This window comes from Notechis scutatus, chromosome 13 (assembly GCF_049901735.1).
Source record: "Notechis scutatus isolate UNSWTSFEM ecotype Mainland chromosome 13, rNotScu1.2, whole genome shotgun sequence".
Classification (NCBI taxonomy): Eukaryota; Metazoa; Chordata; class Lepidosauria; order Squamata; family Elapidae; genus Notechis; species Notechis scutatus.
The window spans coordinates 6,647,984-6,665,751 of NC_142021.1; the positions used below are offsets into that span (position 1 = coordinate 6,647,984).

The 17,768-nt window shown below is 44.8% G+C and overlaps 1 protein-coding gene across 1 annotated transcript in view; it reads left to right on the forward strand.

Moving 5' to 3' along the window:
- Positions 1–11,777, forward strand: part of PI4KA (phosphatidylinositol 4-kinase alpha) — an 82,087-nt gene extending 70,310 nt beyond the window's left edge. Inside the window, exons 48-55 of the mRNA XM_087942428.1 lie at positions 284–393; positions 1,965–2,069; positions 2,920–3,045; positions 4,080–4,200; positions 6,158–6,317; positions 8,403–8,492; positions 9,441–9,524; positions 10,308–11,777. Coding sequence (XP_087798554.1) covers positions 284–393; positions 1,965–2,069; positions 2,920–3,045; positions 4,080–4,200; positions 6,158–6,317; positions 8,403–8,492; positions 9,441–9,524; positions 10,308–10,359 — 848 coding nt within the window. The 3' untranslated portion in view covers positions 10,360–11,777. The remainder of the gene's footprint in view (positions 1–283; positions 394–1,964; positions 2,070–2,919; positions 3,046–4,079; positions 4,201–6,157; positions 6,318–8,402; positions 8,493–9,440; positions 9,525–10,307) is intronic.
- Positions 11,778–17,768: the final 5,991 nt, after the last annotated feature.

Sequence of the window (17,768 nt, forward strand, 5' to 3'; positions counted from 1 at the left end):
TCATCTTCTCTTCTTCTCCATCAACATGTCAACTTGAGTTGGGGACCTTCTCTTCCTCCCTCCTCCTCCTCCTCCTCCTCCTCCACCACCACCACCACCACCACCTTTGGCAATGTTGACGCGGAGACATTCAACCTCAAAACCCCTTGCGCTCTTCCACCCTTGGGACCACATCACAGAAAAGGCAGAGAATTAACTGCTGGTTAGAGTCCCCTAAAGGACATCTCTTGAGTATTATCGCTTAGAACGTAACTACATTTTTAAAAAAAAAAAACTCTTCCAGGTCTGCGTTGCCGTTCAGATTCCATCGACGAAAGCGGAGAAGACGGGAGGGAGAGCAAGAAGATTTGCTGGCAGGCCGCCATCTTTAAAGTGGGCGACGACTGCAGGCAGGTGAGGAAGCTGCTGGGTTGTCTTCTTAAGTCACCTGTGGATGTGGACGGTTTTTCAGCAATCACTGTTGCGTTGAGGGGTCCCCGGTGCTTTCTGAGCTGGGTTGTTTTTTTTGCAGACGTTTCATGACCCAACTAGGTAACATCATCAGTGCTAGAAGGCGACGGGGCTTATGGAGATGAGGAGGAGGAATTTCCAGCGTTTATTTCCAGTTTCTGGCAAAAACACCCATTGGATAAAATTAATCCACTTAATGACCACCAGCAAAAAAAAAAAGGGTTGAGAAATCAAGCCCAGTTCCATGGTGACCCATTTAACCACCTCCAAGGCTTAACAACCCTAATTCCAGGCTCCATTATGGTCATTAGTCGAGCGCTCTCTAATGCGTCTTTTAACACTAAAAAGACCTCATCTGGTAACATCATCAGTTCTAGAAGGGAGTGGGATTGATGGAGAGGAAGAGGAGGAAGAGGAGGAGAAGTGTGGGGTCTTCTCTGAGCTTGCCTCTTTTCTTGCAGACATTTCATTACCCAACTAGGTAACATCATCAGTGCTAGTAAGGAGAGCTGTCAGTTTGTATTCTGGTGGCTTTCCTGTCATTGTTGGTGAGGACGGTCTTAATAGATTCTTTGGTCGGGCTGTTTATCCTTGGCTCTTTGGCAGTTTCTTGACTGAGGTGTTGTTTTCTTGATCGTTGGTCTGATGTTAAACCTTGGAGTTCATCTAGTCTTTGTATTCCTTTTTGGGCTGGGGGAATAGTCCCTTTTGAACAGTCTACAGAAGAGACCCCACCACCTCTCCACCAGCAATCAGCACCCAGACCGACATAGATTAACCCCAAGGTTAACATCAGACCAACGATTAAGTAAGCAAGACCCCAATCAAGAAACTGCCAAAGAACTGACTGCAAACCACACTCCTTACTAGCACTGATGATGTTACCTAGCTTGGGTCATGAAACGTCTGCAAGAAAGCAACCAAGTTCAGAGACCTCCAAGGACCCCACAGTCATTATTCCTCCTTCCTCCTCCCTCCTCCTCCTCCTCCTCCTCCTCCTCCTCCTCCTCCTCCTCCTCCTCCTCCTCCTCCTCCTCCTCCTCCTCCTCCTCCTCCCTCCTCCTCCTCCTCTTCTCTGCACACCCTGTTCCCTTTAGCACCGATGATGTTACTGTCAACGTTTCAGAAAACCTCAACTACTTTACCTAGCTTGGGTCATGAAACGTCTGCAAGAAAGCAACCAAGTTCAGAGACCTCCAAGGACCCCACAGTCATTCCTCCTCCTCCTCCTCCTCCTCCTCCTCCTCCTCCTCCTCCTCCTCCTCCTCCTCCTCCTCCTCCTCCTCGCACACCCCATTCCCTTTAGCACTGATGATGTTACTGTCAGCGTTCCAGAAAACCTCAACTAGTTTACTTAGCTTGGGTCACGAAATGTCTGCAAGAAAACAAGCTCAGACAGCACCAAGGACCCCTCACATCAACCCCGAGTTTCAGATATCCTCCTTTATTCATGACTGTTGCGGGCAATATTTGAACACCCCCCTTCAATCCTTGTTTCTTTTGACGCTGGGCAGGACATGTTGGCCTTGCAGATCATCGATCTGTTCAAGAACATCTTTCAGCTGGTGGGCCTCGACCTCTACGTCTTCCCCTACAGGGTGGTGGCTACCGCTCCTGGGGTGAGTATCTGGAAGAATGCTTTGATTCAGATGCAGATTGGGATTCACAGAGTTGGAAGGGACCTTGTAGGGTCATCTAGCGGATCCCTCCCCGCCCAAGCAGGAGACCCTACAACCAATTCTGACAGAGAGCAAGTCTTTTATCGATCCGCACATTATCATTTTGTTTTGTGCGTGGATATGCAACGGACAGACTGAGCCAATTTTATCTTTAAACAACATGGACCCCAAGTATCTATCATCAATACTGTAAATATCATATTTAAAGTCCACCAGGTGGTCCCTGGCCCACCAGGTGGTTCCTGGCCTACCAAGTGGGCCAGGGACCACCGGAGAGGATAAGGGAGAGACATGGTCTCCTCGGGAGGAGAGGGCCTTGATCCTCTTCATGGGCTGCAGGTGTGACAGCTGAATAAGAGGACAGACCTGCATACTGGCAAACGCTGGAGACAAAGCGTGTTTTATTTTGGTCTGAAGTTATCTTGGTTGGCGTCCTTCCAACAGACTGTGCCTTGTTATCGCCTTGAATTTGATAAATACTTCTCCTGTTCCTTTGTGGAAATTTCGTCATTGTAGTTTGTTTGGTTTTTCATTTCACCTCTTATCTGCTCATTGAGTTCGGACTGTATTGCTTTCTTTTGAAGACTATTTTTGAGTACGTTTTTTTCTCCAACTGAGAATTATTAAAACAGTGGGGCCAAGTTGGAGGCATTAAAGGGACATTTATTTACATTTTGGATCTTGTTACGTTTGTGTTACACTCTGGGTCATCCCAGTGATCTGTTACACGTTTGGCAGAATTTGCTCTTGGGAGCTCCTCCCATTCCTTCATTTCTCTCCTTTCTCTCAGTGTGGCGTCATCGAATGCATCCCAGATTGTACTTCCCGAGATCAGCTGGGCAGGCAGACCGACTTTGGGATGTACGATTACTTTACTAGGCAGTACGGTGATGAATCAACCCTGGCCTTCCAGAAGGTATTTGGGGTGACTCTTAGCTATAGAAGGGAATATTTGTAAGCTCGGGGTTGAACTGCAAGGTCTTTGATGCTCTCTGAGCTTGGTGGTTTTCTTGTAAACATTTCATGACCCCACTAGGTAACTTCATCAGTGCTAGAAGGGAGGGAGGTTTGCAGAGAATGGGGGTGGGGAGAAGGGGAGGAGAGAAGGACAACTGTGGGGTTCTTGGTGGTCTCTGAGCTTGGCTGTTTTCCTGCAGACGTTTCATGACCCTACTAGGCAACTTCATCAGTGTTAGAAAAGAAGGGGGAGGAGGAGAAGGAGGGGAGAGGAGAAAGGGAGAAGTAGGACTGTGTGGGTTTTGGTGCTCTCTGAGTTTGACTTGCAGGCATTTCATGACCCTACTAGGTAACCTCATCTGTGCTACAAGGGACTGGGGATCGTGGAGAAGGGGAGGAGAGGAGAATTTGGAGAGGGGAGGGGCGGAGGAGAAGGGGAAAAGAAGGAAAAGGGGAGAGGAGGAAGAGGAAAAGGGGGAAGAGAACTGTGATGTCCTTGGGTGCTCTCTGAGCTTGGTTGTTTTCTTGCAGACATTTCACGACCCAACTAAGCAACATCATCAGTGCTAGAAGGGGGGGGGGGAATTGTCTCTCTTCCTGAACTCTCCCTAATGGTCCCTTGAGTTGACTCTGGAGAGTTTTGGAGGATGGCTTTTATTGATAAGACCCTAATGAAGAACTAGGGGGGGGAAATGCCATCCTCTTCTTCATTGGCTGGACAGTAATTGGCAGGTTGAGCATTTCCTTGACAGCAAATAGTCCAGTGATGCCAAGTGCAAAAATTCCGTATTATTAGGAATAAAGCCAACCAAGTGACCCCGTTAGATTCCTTTCTTCCTCTCCTGAAAATTAAATCATTTGTCTTCAGTCCTCCCCGTCCTCCCCTTAGGAAAATGCTCCTGTTTTAGATGTTCAGCTTTGGCCAACTGAATGCCCGTGGATACAGACTCTTCCTTCTTTCTCAATATTGCCAACGTTGTCGCACCCTTGCAGGCTCGCTACAACTTCATCCGCAGCATGGCTGCGTACAGTCTTCTGCTGTTCCTCTTGCAAATTAAAGACAGGCATAATGGCAACATCATGCTGGACAAACATGGACACCTCATTCACATTGGTTAGTTTACCCCTTGGGACTTCTTCCTTTTCTTTCTTTTCTTTTCTTTTTTTCTTTTTTCTTTCTTTCTTTCTTTCTTTCTTTCTTTCTTCTTTCTTTCTTTCTTTCTTTCTTTCTTTCTTTCTTTCTTTCTTCTTTCTTTCTTTCTTTTTTTTTTTGTGGGTTCACCCTTTTAACTGGAGTCGGGCTCGGGAGGCAGAGAATAGATGGGGCAGGGCTAGTCAGAGGCGGTATTGGCCAGTTCTCCCAACTAATCAATATTTCTGCTACCGGTTTTCCAGAACCGATCAGAACCAGCTGAATACCATCTCTGGTTCCTTCCCATTTTGTTCCTCTCTTCTTTACAGTGGTGGGATTCAAAATTTTTTTTACCATCGGTTCTGTGGGCGTGGCTTGGTGGGCGTGGCAGGGGAAGGATGCTGGAAAAAAACCCTTCCCTCCCCACCCCCACTAACCTACTTTCCAGCTCTGTTCTCCTGTGCAGGGCAACCAAAGAAGAACCCAGCCGATCAGCTGGGACTCGGGAGGCAGAGAATAGATGGGGCTGGCCCAGTCAGAGGCCGTATTGGCCAGTTTTCCGAACTACTCAAAATTTCCGCTACCGGTTCTGCAGAACCGGTCAGAACCAGCTGAATACCACCTCTGACCATGGGGCAAAAGGTAACTCAACCCACAGAAACCAAGGGGATGTGGGAGGCATTTTAGAAGGGGACCTCCCTCCCTGGGTTTTCTGGAGAGGAAAAGCCAAGGGAGAGAAGAAATACTTTTAGCCTTTCAAGATTCTGGTTATGTAATCTTATGCTAGAGTTACGACTTATAGTTGTGCTTCTCGGCTGGACACCTGGAAGGGTTAACTCCTCCAATCTGTAGGTGTGCTAAAGCCCAGAGTCAGGTGAAACATGATTTTAGATCTTGGTTTACAAACAGACCAGAACCTGCACTTCTCATCTTTGTTACCACAAGCTCACATACTGCCTTTTACGGTTCCACAACACCCAGTGGTGGGATTCAAATTTTTTTTACTACCAATTCTGCAGCTGTGGCTTGGCGGGAGTGGCAGGGGATGGATACTGTAAAATCCTCATTCCCTCCCCACCCCACTAACCTGCTTTCCAGCTCCGTTCTCCTGTGCAGGGCAACCCAAGAAGACCCAGCCAATCAGCTGGGACTCAATGAGAGGCAGAGAATAGATGGGGTTGGCGGGGCCAGTCAGAGGTGGGATTGGCCGGTCCTCCAAGCGACTCAAAATATGTGCTACCGGTTCTCCAGAACTGGTCAGAACCTGCTTAACACCTCCTCTGGTGTGGAACCTTCTTGGGATTGCTACAAGGGTTGTGTTGTACCCAGGAGATAGGTGCAGGGGTGGGATTCTACCATTTTGCACCTATTTGCTAGAACCGGTTGTTAACATTCTAAGCAGTTCGGAGAACCGGTTGTTAGAAGAAATTACTGGCCTAATCCTGTAAGGAAGGCAGGAAGGAAACATTCTGGTGTTGCTTACAGAAACTACTTCTCCGTTAACCCTTATTACATTCTTGGCAGGACTAGACTTCCTGTCTCTGGAACTTCTCTGGAGTTTTTTTCCCCCTCCTTTGCTAGTACTGTGCTTGCGTGGAGTGACCATTCAAAGTTACAATGGCCCTGAAAAAAGGGACTTATGACCATTTTTCACACTTAACGACTGTTGCAGCATCCCCACAGTCACGAGAGGCCAGGCGAGGAGATGCATGCCTCGATGTGAGTGATATTGAGTTGGCCACGCCCAGCCAATAACATGACCACCAAGCCATCACCACCCAGTCACATGACCACCAAGCCACGCCTACCACCTAAGCCACGCCCACAGAACCGGTTGTTAAAATTTTTGAATTCCCACCCCCTGGGCACGTGACGACGAAAAGAGTTAACCATCACTGATCTCGAGCGCCCAGGTCAATGCCTTCCTCCTTCTTGGCAGATTTTGGATTCATGTTCGAAAGTTCTCCCGGTGGAAACCTGGGTTGGGAGCCCGACATCAAGCTGACGGATGAGATGGTCATGATCATGGGTGGCAAGATGGAAGCCACGCCTTTCAGGTGGTTCATGGAGATGTGCGTCAGGGGCTACCTGGCGGTCAGGTGAGGAGGCTTCCGCTTGGGTTCCCGCCTTGCATTTTTGGCATTCGGCCCTTTTCCCCAAACCCTCTTGCAAGAGACCAATTCAGGCAGTTTTAGGGAAGAAAATCCAGACAGGTGATTCCTAGACTTGAAACCACGATTGAGCCGAAAACTTCCATGGCTAAGCAAGACAATTGTTAAGTAGGTTTCTCCCCATTTGAAACCTCTCTTGCCATCGTTGTTGTTTTTTTGATTTTAAAAAACTTTATTAAATACAGAAAATTAAAATACACTTATACAAAAATAAAAAAATACGAAATTATACAATGAAAACATCATACCACATAGTACAGCCAGTCTTATTTTCCTCAAGTACAGTTTGATAGTAATTTAATTATTCCATCTAGATTATTAAGTGGCCAGTAAAAACACTCAGCTCCATTCAGACTCCACCCCACAAGGGATTACGGAGCCATAACAGATGATGACATCGGTCGCAAGGATGCTTTCAGCGGTCTTAACGCGTGAGTCACTTTGAACGGCCGCTGAAGGAATCGGTTGTAAGTCGAGGGCCACCTGCAGCGATTTGGTTCTGCTGGCCCGAGGCCGTAACCAAAAGACAGCCGAGGTTCAAGAGGAGGAGGAAGCAGGAAGGGAGGCCCAGCATGTCAGAGCAGCAGTCCTACCTCTGAGAAACGATTCTGAATCTTCCTTCCATTGCTCCGCTCACGGAGAAGGATGTTACCGCCACTGTAAAACTCAGGGGAGCTCAGCCCCCACTTTGCCGCAGTAATTTTGTTAGGTTGATTAGATGGGTTGGCACTCGGGCTGCTTCATCGGCAGGCAGGCAGGCAGACGTTTCGCCTGCCTAGATTTAATTATCATAACGAGGTGTGATGGGATCTCAGCATCTGTTGCCTTTCTTCCCCCGACCCCACTTCTTCCTGCTGTTCATTTTCTTCCGGTCGAAATTGAACAGAATTCGGTGTGATCCTGGAAGAAGTACTTAACCCTGTTATCAGTGGGGGATGGAAAGATTCCCCTCGTTGCGATTGTGGTGCTGAGATGCAAAGTATGAGTAGAATAGAATAGAATTAGAATTAGAATTAGAATTAGAATTAGAATTAGAATTAGAATTAGAATTAGAATTAGAATTAGAATTAGAATTAGAATAATGGAACAGAATAAGGAATAGAATAGAATAGAATAATGGAACAGAATAAGGAATAGAATAGAATAGAATAAGGAATAGAATAGAATAGAATAGAATAGAATAGAATAGAATAGAATAGAATAGAATAGAATAGAAATTCTTTATTGGCCAAATGTGATTGGACACACAAGGAATTTGTCTCTGGGGCATAAGCTCTCAGGATAGGTCGTAGATATTAATCATGGCTACAACCAATAGTCTTTAAGATACAAACAAGTGATCAATCATAAGATACAGAAAGATGAAAAAAAAAAAAAGAGAAGGATAATAGCAAAAGAGCTCTACTCCATGAGTAAATATCCATAGACATAAGACAGTACTGTGGGAATTAGGTGTTCAGCAGAGTGATGGCCGTGTGTGTGTGTGTGTGTGTGTGTTATCTTTGTGTCTTGTTGTTTGGGCGTGCATGCAATGCCCTGTACCAGGGGTCTTCAAACTTGACAGCTTTAGGACTTGTGGACTTCAACTCCCAGAATTCCTCCTCCCGTCATGTTAGCTCCAGGAATTCTGGGAGTTGAAGTCCACAAGTCTTAAACTTGCCAAGTTGGAAGACTCCTGCCCTGTAGCAACGTTCTGAGGGGAGAAGTTGAAACAGATTTTGTCCAGGACGTGAGGGGTCTGTGTGAGATTGCCCACGATGTACCTTCTCCGGTTCCTTAGAAGATCGGCCTGAAGCGACCCCAGAGGCGATCGCCTGGATAGCTGAATTGGACATCCCGTTATGAGGTCCCTGCCCCATAGAAGTCTTGTATAAAATTATGTGGGTTGTGTGTGTGTGTGTGTGTACTTTTACTTCCCTTCTGCCCTGGTCTCATCCTATCCTAAATAAATAAACTTCTTCCTGCTGGTGGATGGGACCAACTGTGCTTTCCCTTCTCATTCTCTCCTTGCAGACCTTATATGGATGCCGTTGTTTCTTTGGTGACTTTGATGTTGGACACAGGATTGCCGTGTTTTCGGGGACAGACCATCAAACTCTTGAAGTAAGTGGGCTGCACCGATTGGCTGAGAGCAGAAACGATGGGCGGGTCTCGTTTAAGCTAAGCAAGGGTTTGATTGGCTTAAAGAGGGGCGTGGGAGGCTGCTTGGCTAGAGTCCCATGGCCTGGTGGGGTGGATGGGGCTCAGCCCGAAGCTTTGGAAGAAAAAAAATGAGGCCCTGTAGAGCAGGGAACATTCATCCCTGATGGCCTCCTGGAAGGTGTGGTCCAGTTTTTATTTCTTTGAATAAAAAGAAAGGTGTGGTCCAGTTTCTATTTCTTTATGGTACCTGTGAATCCGTCTTGACTCCTGGGAACTACCTGGAGAAGTTCTCTTGGCAATTTTCAGAAGTGGCTTTCCAGGCCGCCTTTCTAGAAAAGGAGAAAGGGACTTGGCTGCAAGTTACCAGGTAGCTTTCATGCCTAAGGCAGGACTAGAACTCCCAGTCTCCTGGTGATTGGTCCAAAGTCACCCAACCTGCTTTCATGCCTAAGGCAAGACTAGAACTCACCATCTCTTGATGATTGGCCCAAAGTCACCTAACCTGCTTTCATGCCTAAGGCAGGACTAGAACTCCCAGTCTCCTGGTGATTGGCCCAAAGTCACCCAACGAGCTTTCATGCCTAAGGCAGGACTAGAATTCACAGCCTTCCATTTTCTAGCCTGGTGCCATACCAGCTTAGGGAATTCTGGGAGTTAAAGTCCAGATATCTTAGAAGTTTGTACGGTTGAGAAAAACACTCATATAATTGTATTAAGAATTACAACACGGTGAGAACAGGCTTCACAGCCCTAGATTCTCTTATTATATCCCGCCAACTTAAGAGTCTTTGCAAAAAATATCAGCAACCACTGTTGTCCGCATGCTTGTGAGGAGATGTGCCAAAGTCAAGACTTCTCTGCAGAACAGTTTTTTTATGTCCTTTCTGCTTCTCCTGCTTTCTCAAACAGGAACAGGTTCAGCCCCAACATGACGGAGCGGGAAGCTGCCAACTTCATCATGAAGATCATTCAGAATTGCTTCCTCAGCAACAGGTACTTCTTCTCTGCTGTCCCATTTGTGGCCCAGCAATGAAAAGAGGCAGGGAAATTGTATCTTTTAGACTTAACAAGATCCTGTCAAAGGTAGCTTTGCAATAAGTAAATTTAGATCATCTGGGTGTGATGCCAAATAGAGGCAGTCCTCCCCTTATGACCACAATGAAGCCCAAAAGCCTGTGCCGGCCGTCAGCCCTCAGAGGGAGAGTCAACAGCTCCCAGGTCTGGAGGTGGCTGATGAGGAAGAGGAGGAACAGCTGGGTCCAGTGCCTGATGCGTGGATGCGCAGAAGGCGGAGGAGAGGAGAGCAATGGAAATCTATGAGCCGGTCCTTGGGATGGAAGAGCCACTATTGCTAGCAAAACCCCACCCCAGCTCTGGGGGTAAAAGACAGGGGACAGAGATGAATAGATGTGACAGATAACTATTCATCTTCCGGACAGATGGACTAGTTAGCCTGCGGTGAGAGAGAGAGAGAGAGAGAGACTTTTTGCGGGGCTGCTGGAGCTCCTAATAAAGGAATTATTGATTTAACTACAGAGGGCTTGTCGAGAAACACTAATGACATGTTTGACTCTTCCTTCCCTTAGTCATCGCCTACAGTATATTTCTAATCAATCCACGACTCACTGTTGCAGCAAACACTCATCCAGAGTAGCCTCTTCATCATAAACCTTGTCTGTTTCTCGAGCCCCCAAAGAAACCAGATTCAACCCGAAGAGGTACATTTCTGAAAAAAGCCTAATTTTTTTTCCCTCCTCTTTCCCTCTTTCTTTTTAGGAGCAAGACCTATGATATGATCCAGTACTACCAAAACGATATTCCTTACTAAAACGGGGAGGGGGGAGAGAGACACCACGATAGCTTCCCTTTCCTCCCAGGCTCGAAATGTGAAGTTCTGAGATCGTTGTCTCCTGCCCTTCGAAGCAAGCTCTGTGTGCTCGCGCACGTGTGTGTGTTTGCATGCCAACCTGGGTGTCCCCCGTGCTAGCGGATACCGCAACAATCAACCAACATCTTAGCTCGCGCCTTTCATCTTTGCTGGAATCCTCCTCACGTGGCGTATCCGTGATCTAGAAATTATCCGCAGTCATAGACTCTTTAAAAAAAATGTGTTGAATTTCTCAAGACGGGCAAATGGCGGATGCCAGGCGAAGTCAGGGCCCCCACTTCTTGGTTTGTCTCAAAACCAGAATTGACGTGGTTGTTGGAGAGCAAGGGTCTTCAACCTTGGCAAGTTTAAGACTTGTGGACTTCAACTCCCAGAATTCCTGAGCTAACATGACTGGAGGAGGAATTCTGGGAGTTGAAGTCCACAAGTCTTAAAGTTTCTGAGTTTGGAGGGTCTTCAGCCTTGGCAAGCTTAAGACTTGTGGACTTCAACTCCCAGAATTCCTGAGCTAACATGACTGGAGGAGGAATTCTGGGAGTTGAAGTCCACAAGTCTTAAAGCTGTCAAGTTTGAAGACCTCCTGATCTAGAGCATCGGATGCAAACCAGGTGCTGTAGAATGATAGTCCAGAGCGACGGAAGAACGATTTGCTCTGGTGCAATGCTGTAGAAATTGTAAGGATAATCATTTTGCACTTGTCGGTGTAAATCGCTTGTATTTTTTGCACTGTAAATCTCCTTGCTCCATGGTCAGTATTTCTTATTTTTCAGGAAGAATGTATCACAACCCACCCACCCACCTACCCCTTTTTGTGTGGTTTTAAAGAGAGATGCTCTACTGAAGAGAGGTTATATTTAATCTTAAATAAAAAAAAACCAGAGTAAAAAGTCTTAGGATATTTTCTGCACCAGATTTTTTTTTTTTAACTCTGAAACCAATCATCCCTATTCACCTCTAGGAAAACTCTGGTCAGTGCCCAAAGACGCTGCCAAAAGTGGTGGAAAGGATTATAGACGTCCTAATTTTCACCAATAAATTCTATAAAGGAGATAATATAGTTTTAATCAGACATTCGATTTTATTCTGGTTATTTCCAGAAGTGGGCAAATGGAAGGGTGCTTTTTTCCCCCCCACCCCTAAACCTGGATGCTATCTCTTATTAAATAGAAATTTGTGTAAAATAACATCATGTGGGAGGAGCTAGATGCAAAATGGCAGGTTGGGGGCGGAGCCAATAACCCATGGCATTTTACAAAACTTTCCCAGAAAGAGAAATGCAAAGCTTCATTGAATGGCCGAAAAAGTTTTCCGAAAGGCAATAAACGATGGGGAACTTTTCCCATTAGATTTATCACCCAGTTTTGGTCTGGAGAAAAGTAGGATGGCCTTAACAAAATTACAGTACAGTTTGGTGGAATTTAAAATACTCAGCAGATCGTGATACAGTTTAAATTGGATTCGGTCAAGGGGTTGTTTCGATGAAAAGCGATGCTCTTTCTGGTAGCTCCACTCATTTTGGGAAATTTAGCCCCATCACGGCCCTTGAGGGTCAAGGTTGACCTATATAAAGAAAATCTGGTGCCAAGATGCTCAGGGACAAAAGGAATGAGGAAGTCCCATCGCACCTAAAGAGCATATGGCAACATGGGAGATAGCTTGTATGTATCTTCGGAGTCAAAATTGAAAAACTTTCAAAATTCCTTTCTCCCTTGAGCCTTTAATTCAAAGCTTCAATTTTCAAGTTCAGCAGTTGTTTGATTAAGAAAATATATATTCTAATTTCTTCCCAAGGCTGGCAAGAATTTGGCACATCCTTGTTGGGTTTTCCTACAGCTTAATTTACTCGTGTGTGTGTGTGTGTGTGTGTGTGCAAGAGGGTGTGTGATTAAGCTGTCTCGTCTTTCTGATTTGATTAGAATTAGAATAAGAATAGAATAGAATGTTTATTGAGAATAGAATTAGAATAGACTAGAATAGGGAATGGGAATCAAAATAGAATAGAATAGAATAGAATAGAATAGAATAGAATAGAATAGAATAGAATAGAATAGAATAGAATAGAATAGAATAGAATAGAATTCTTTATTGGCCAAGTGTGATTGGACACACAAGGAATTTGTCTTGGTCCATATGCTGTCAGTGTACATAAAAGAAAATATACATTCATCAAGAGTCAAGAATCATAAAGTACAACACTTAATGATGGTCATAAGGTACCAATAAGCAATGAAATCATACCAGGAAACAGTCAATATAAATCGTTAGGATACAAGCAATATGGTTACAGTCATACAGTCATAAGTGGAAGGGGGTGGGTGAAAGGAAGGGAGGATTAATAGTAATAGTAATGCAGACTTTGTAAATAGTTGGACAGTGTTGAGGGAATTATTTGTTTAGCAGAGGGATGGCATTCGGGGAAAAACTCCTTGTGTCTAGTTGTTCTGGTGTGCAGTGCTCTATAGCGTCGTTTTGAGGGAAGGAATTGAAACAGTTTATATCCAGGATGTGAAGAGTCTAGATATTTTCACAGCCCTTTTTTTGACTCATGCAGTATACAGGTCCTCAATGTAAGGGAGGTTGGTAGCAATTGTTTTGTTTTTTTAAATTCCAGAAAGGCACTTCAGGTAGAAGGTGCATTCCACACAACTCTTTTAAAAACAACCACCTCTTTTCTCTGGAAACCCTCTGCCGCTGTCCTGGGGTCCTGAAAAAAAGACACGGTTGCTTTCAAGAATTACAGAGCCAGTGCTACAATTTGCACTCACCTTCCCAGCAAAGCAACCTGCAGGAATCCGGTCCAAAGAAATGCACAGCCTTAACGTGGCTGTTATTCACACAAAAACCCCCTATGAGCTCTGAGAAATCTGCAGAGAAACAAACAAGAAAGATTTCTTGCATTTTCTATGTCCCAGTCAGTGCTGATCGTGCTCTGGATACGCAGCTCAAAGGGCAAAGGGGTTTTTAAGATAAGATAATAGCAAGAGACATTCAGTTCATCCCAGTCCTTTCTTCCAGCAACAAAAAATATGGGGGAAAGTTGAGTTTGCTGTTGATTCTTGTGAAGGATCAGAAGTTGTGAAGGATCAGAAGTTGTGTTCTTTTGTTCTGTTGTTTCCTACTGGTGGTGGTTTCAGAAAAGACACAAAGAAGACTGAAGTAAGAAAGCATCTTTATTTTGGATTTTTTTTTCCCCAGTTGCATGTGGAAGTAGAATAGAATAGCAGAGTTGGAAGGGACCTTGGAGGTCTTCTAGTCCAACCCCCTGCTTAGGCAGGAATCCCTATACCATTTCAAATGAATCCAGTCTCTTCTTAAATACCTCCAGTGTTGGAGCATCCACAACTTCTAGAGGCAAGTTGTTCCACTGATTAATTGTTCTGACAGGAAATTTCTCCTTAGTTCTAAGTTGCTTCTCTTCTTGACTAGTTCCCACCCATTGCTACCTGTCCTGCCTTCAGGTGCTTTGGGGAATAGCTTGACTCCCTCTTCTTTGTGGCAGCCCCTCAAATATTGGAAGACTACTATCTTCTCACCCCTAGTCCTTCTTTTCATTTCTTTTCATACCCAGTTCCTGCAACCGTTCATTTGTATGTCTTAACCTCCAGTCCCCTAATCATCTTCATTCCTCTTCTCTGCACTCTTTCTAGAGAGTCTCAACATCTTTTTACATCATGGCGACCAAAACTGGATGCAGTATTGATAAGTGGCCTTATCAAGGCATTATAAAATGGTATTAACATTTCACGTGATCTTGATTTTATCCTTCCGTTGATGCAGCCTAGAACTGTGTTGGCTTTTTTGGCAGCTGCTGCACACGGCTGGCTCATATGAAGTCTTGTGAGGTGTGCAAAACAAGTTGTTTCAAATTAGTGGATGCAAAACACAAAGTAAATAGGAAAAGCAGTGGGGAAGGAAAAAGTGAGGAAAGATAAGAAAAAAGAAAGGAGAAGAAGCATTGACTTCCGACTCTCAATGCAGTAAAATAAGACATTCACATCAAATCACAACTTTTTTTTGCTTTTCCTAATAGTATAAACAAGCCATTTCTATAAAGATCTATCAGCCTAATCAGTAAATCCCAAAGTCAAAGTTTCGTTCTTTTCCACATCAAGCATGGAAGTTCAGAAGGGGTTTCCATTGGAAACAAACGTACTTGTGTTCTTTTCTTTAATCAGTTTTGCCATTTCAGTCAACTCCCATTAATTTCTGCAACCAAAAAAAAAGGCAGTTTCTTTATGATGGAAAAGAAGAAGAAAACCTATCAATGGGGGGGGGGGGACCTTAATTGCCATCAACAAAATGTCCTTAACAAGGTCCAAAGTAGCTGTGACTCAGAGTAGCCACCAGAGGACAGTGTGCAACAAATTGAAGGTAAAAATTCAAAATTAAGTGTGAGCAGTGCGGGATTCACCCTGTATTTGGCTGTTTCTAGTTTCCCTGCTGTTCTCACCCTGGAACACCACCTGAGTGAATCTTGGCTTGAGACTTAGCATCTTCTAAGTGGACCCTGTTTTAAGAGGTTCGCTCCAAAAAGATGGAATTGGAGAAGGAAAAGGGTGGGAAGGTCCCTCGGAGAACATCTAGTCCAGCCCTTGCTGATGCAGCTACCCACATCGAACAACATCCCAGACAGATGGACCTCTAGATGTTGCAAACCCAGCCTGCACCAAAAAACAACAACAGCCCATTGGAGTTGTCTGTTGTTCAGTTTTACAGTTGAGGGGTGTTGAGGCTTTGGGCTTGTCTGGACAAGGAACTCCTTCATCTCTTACAAGCTTGTTGAGATAAAATTAAGATCCTCAGAAGAGTGTAAGAAAATAACACAGTTAGAAGGGACCTTGGAGGTCTTCTAGTCCAGCCCTCTGCTCAAGCAGGAGAACGTATACCATTTCAGACAGGTGACTGTCTAGACTTTCCTTAAAAACCTCCAGTGATGAAGCACCCACAATTTAAGTCATTCCGCTGATTAACGATTCTCACTTTTAGGAAGTTCCTCCTTAGTTCTAGGTTGCTTCTCTCCTTGATTAGTTTCCATCCTTTGTTTCTTGTCCTGCCCTCTGGTGCTTTGGAGAATAGTTTGACCCCCTCTTCTTTGTGGCAGCACCTCAAATATTGGAACACTTATCACGTCACCCCTAATCCTTCTTTTCGTTCAACTGAACATACCCAATTCCTGCAACTGTTCCTCATACGTTTTAGCCTCCAGATCTTTGGAAGGCCAACTGCTGTCTTACGACAAGGGCCTTCAAACTTGACAAGTTTAAGACTTGTGGACTTCAGCTCCCAGGAATCCTGAACTAACATGACTGGAGGAAGAATGCTGGAAGTCCACAAGTCTTAAAGCTGTCAAGTTTGAAGACCCCTGGTTTAAGATCTATTTCACATGAGAGGACCTCATTCTTCATCACTCAAGACTTGTGATGTTTAGAGAAACCAGTAAAGGTGCATCTAATTCTCCTGGCATTTCTTTATTGCTTATAGTATGAAATTTGGGAAGCGGGGGGCTTTGGGTATGTGAACTTCGTTTTTCAATTAAAGGAAAAGCTTCAGTTGGGAGGACTTCCACAATGGAATCCTCTAGCAACCCTCAGGAGATTCCATAGTTGATCTGAGCTTCTGTTGGGGTGGCTCAGGACCGTCATTAATTGTGCACACATCCCAAGGGTCCTTCTCACCCCTGGCTGCCTGGTTTTATTTAGTACGTTTGTACGCTTGCCAACTTCAACAATGACTCTTGATGGCCATAAAAAATCCAAAGTAAACCCATAACATCATAAAACCATAAAAATAAAACCAGACTGTTAAACAAAGTCAAATAGGAACGCCCTAGCCCTGCACGGAGGGGCTAGAAGTAAGTCGCCAAACTCCCAATATAGAATCAGGGTTAGAAGGGACCTTAGAGGTCTTCTAATCCAGCCCCCTTGCTCAAGGCAGGAGAACTTAGGTGAGCCCCTCAAAGTTTCCTTCTAAACATGGCCGTAATTGCATGGATTGTGTTAAGAGTGACTGTGCTCAGCTACCATGAATGCTGCCCCTGGTTGCTGTTGTTGTTGCTTTGTGGCTTTTTAATTCACCACTCGGAAGCTGGACTGCAAGATAGGCAACTATATAAACAGAACACACAACATAGGCTGGAGGTCTTCTACTCCAAAACCCTACTCCCCCAGGGTTTTTTCTTGACTTATCTAGTGTAAAAGCAGACCACATTTTCTGGTGGATAAACCACACTGAGTATGGATCTTACTCGGTGGTGGGATTGAAGGGATTTATCAACTGGTTCTCTGCCCTAATGATTTCTTCCAACAACCATTTCACCAAACTGCTCAGAAAGTCAACAACCGGTTGAATCCCACCACTGATCTTACTTCTCAGCAACCAAGAGTAGAACTGAACCGATATATCCTCCCCTCTGGTTCTCCTCATTTGAAAGTGGCAACTTGAGACAACCTGTATAAGGTCTGTGGAGATTCTCAACCATCCAGGTCACGGTTGTTCCCAGAGGTGCTTTTTTCCAGAGGCAACTGGACTTTTCTAGTTTTTCTTTGAAGACATTACGCTTCTCATCCAAGAAGCTTCTTCAGCTCGGACTGGTGGATGGTGGGGAATGGAAGGATTTCTACTCCTTCCAGACAGCTGGTCATTTGCATTCTTTTACGATAGGATAGGATAGGATAGGATAGGATAGGAATAGGAAAAGGAAAAGGAATAGAATTCTTTATTGGCCAAGTGTGATTGGACACACAAGGAATTCGTCTTGGTGCAAATACTCTCAGTATACAATAAAAGAAAAGATACATTCGTCAAGAGTCAAGAATCGTAAGGTACAACCCTTAATAATAATCATAGGGTACAATAAACAATCAAATCATACTAGGAAACAGTCAATAAAAATCGTAAGGATACAAGTGACAAAGTTACAGTCATACAGTCCCAAGTGGGAGGGGATGGGTGATAAGGAGTGATGAGAAGATTAACAGTAATAGTAGTGCAGACTTTGTAATAGTTGAACAGTGTTGAGGGAATTATTTGTTTAGCAGAGTGATGGCTTTCGGGGGAAAACTCTCCTTGTGTCTGGTTGTTCTGGTGTGCAGGGCTCTATAGCGTCGTTTTGAGGGAAGGAGTTGAAACAGTTTATGTCTGGGATGTGAGGAGTCTGTAGATATTTTCATAGCCCTCTTTTTGACTCGTGCAGTATACAGGTCCTCAATGGAAGGCAGGTTGGTAGTAATTGTTTTTGATAGAGAGTCCGTTGAGGCCACTTGGAGGTTTGTCTGTGTCCTCAGAGTCACCCGAGTGGTGCAAATGGGTGTGGAGCCTTCTTGGAACGGCTGAAAGGACTGTGTGGTAGA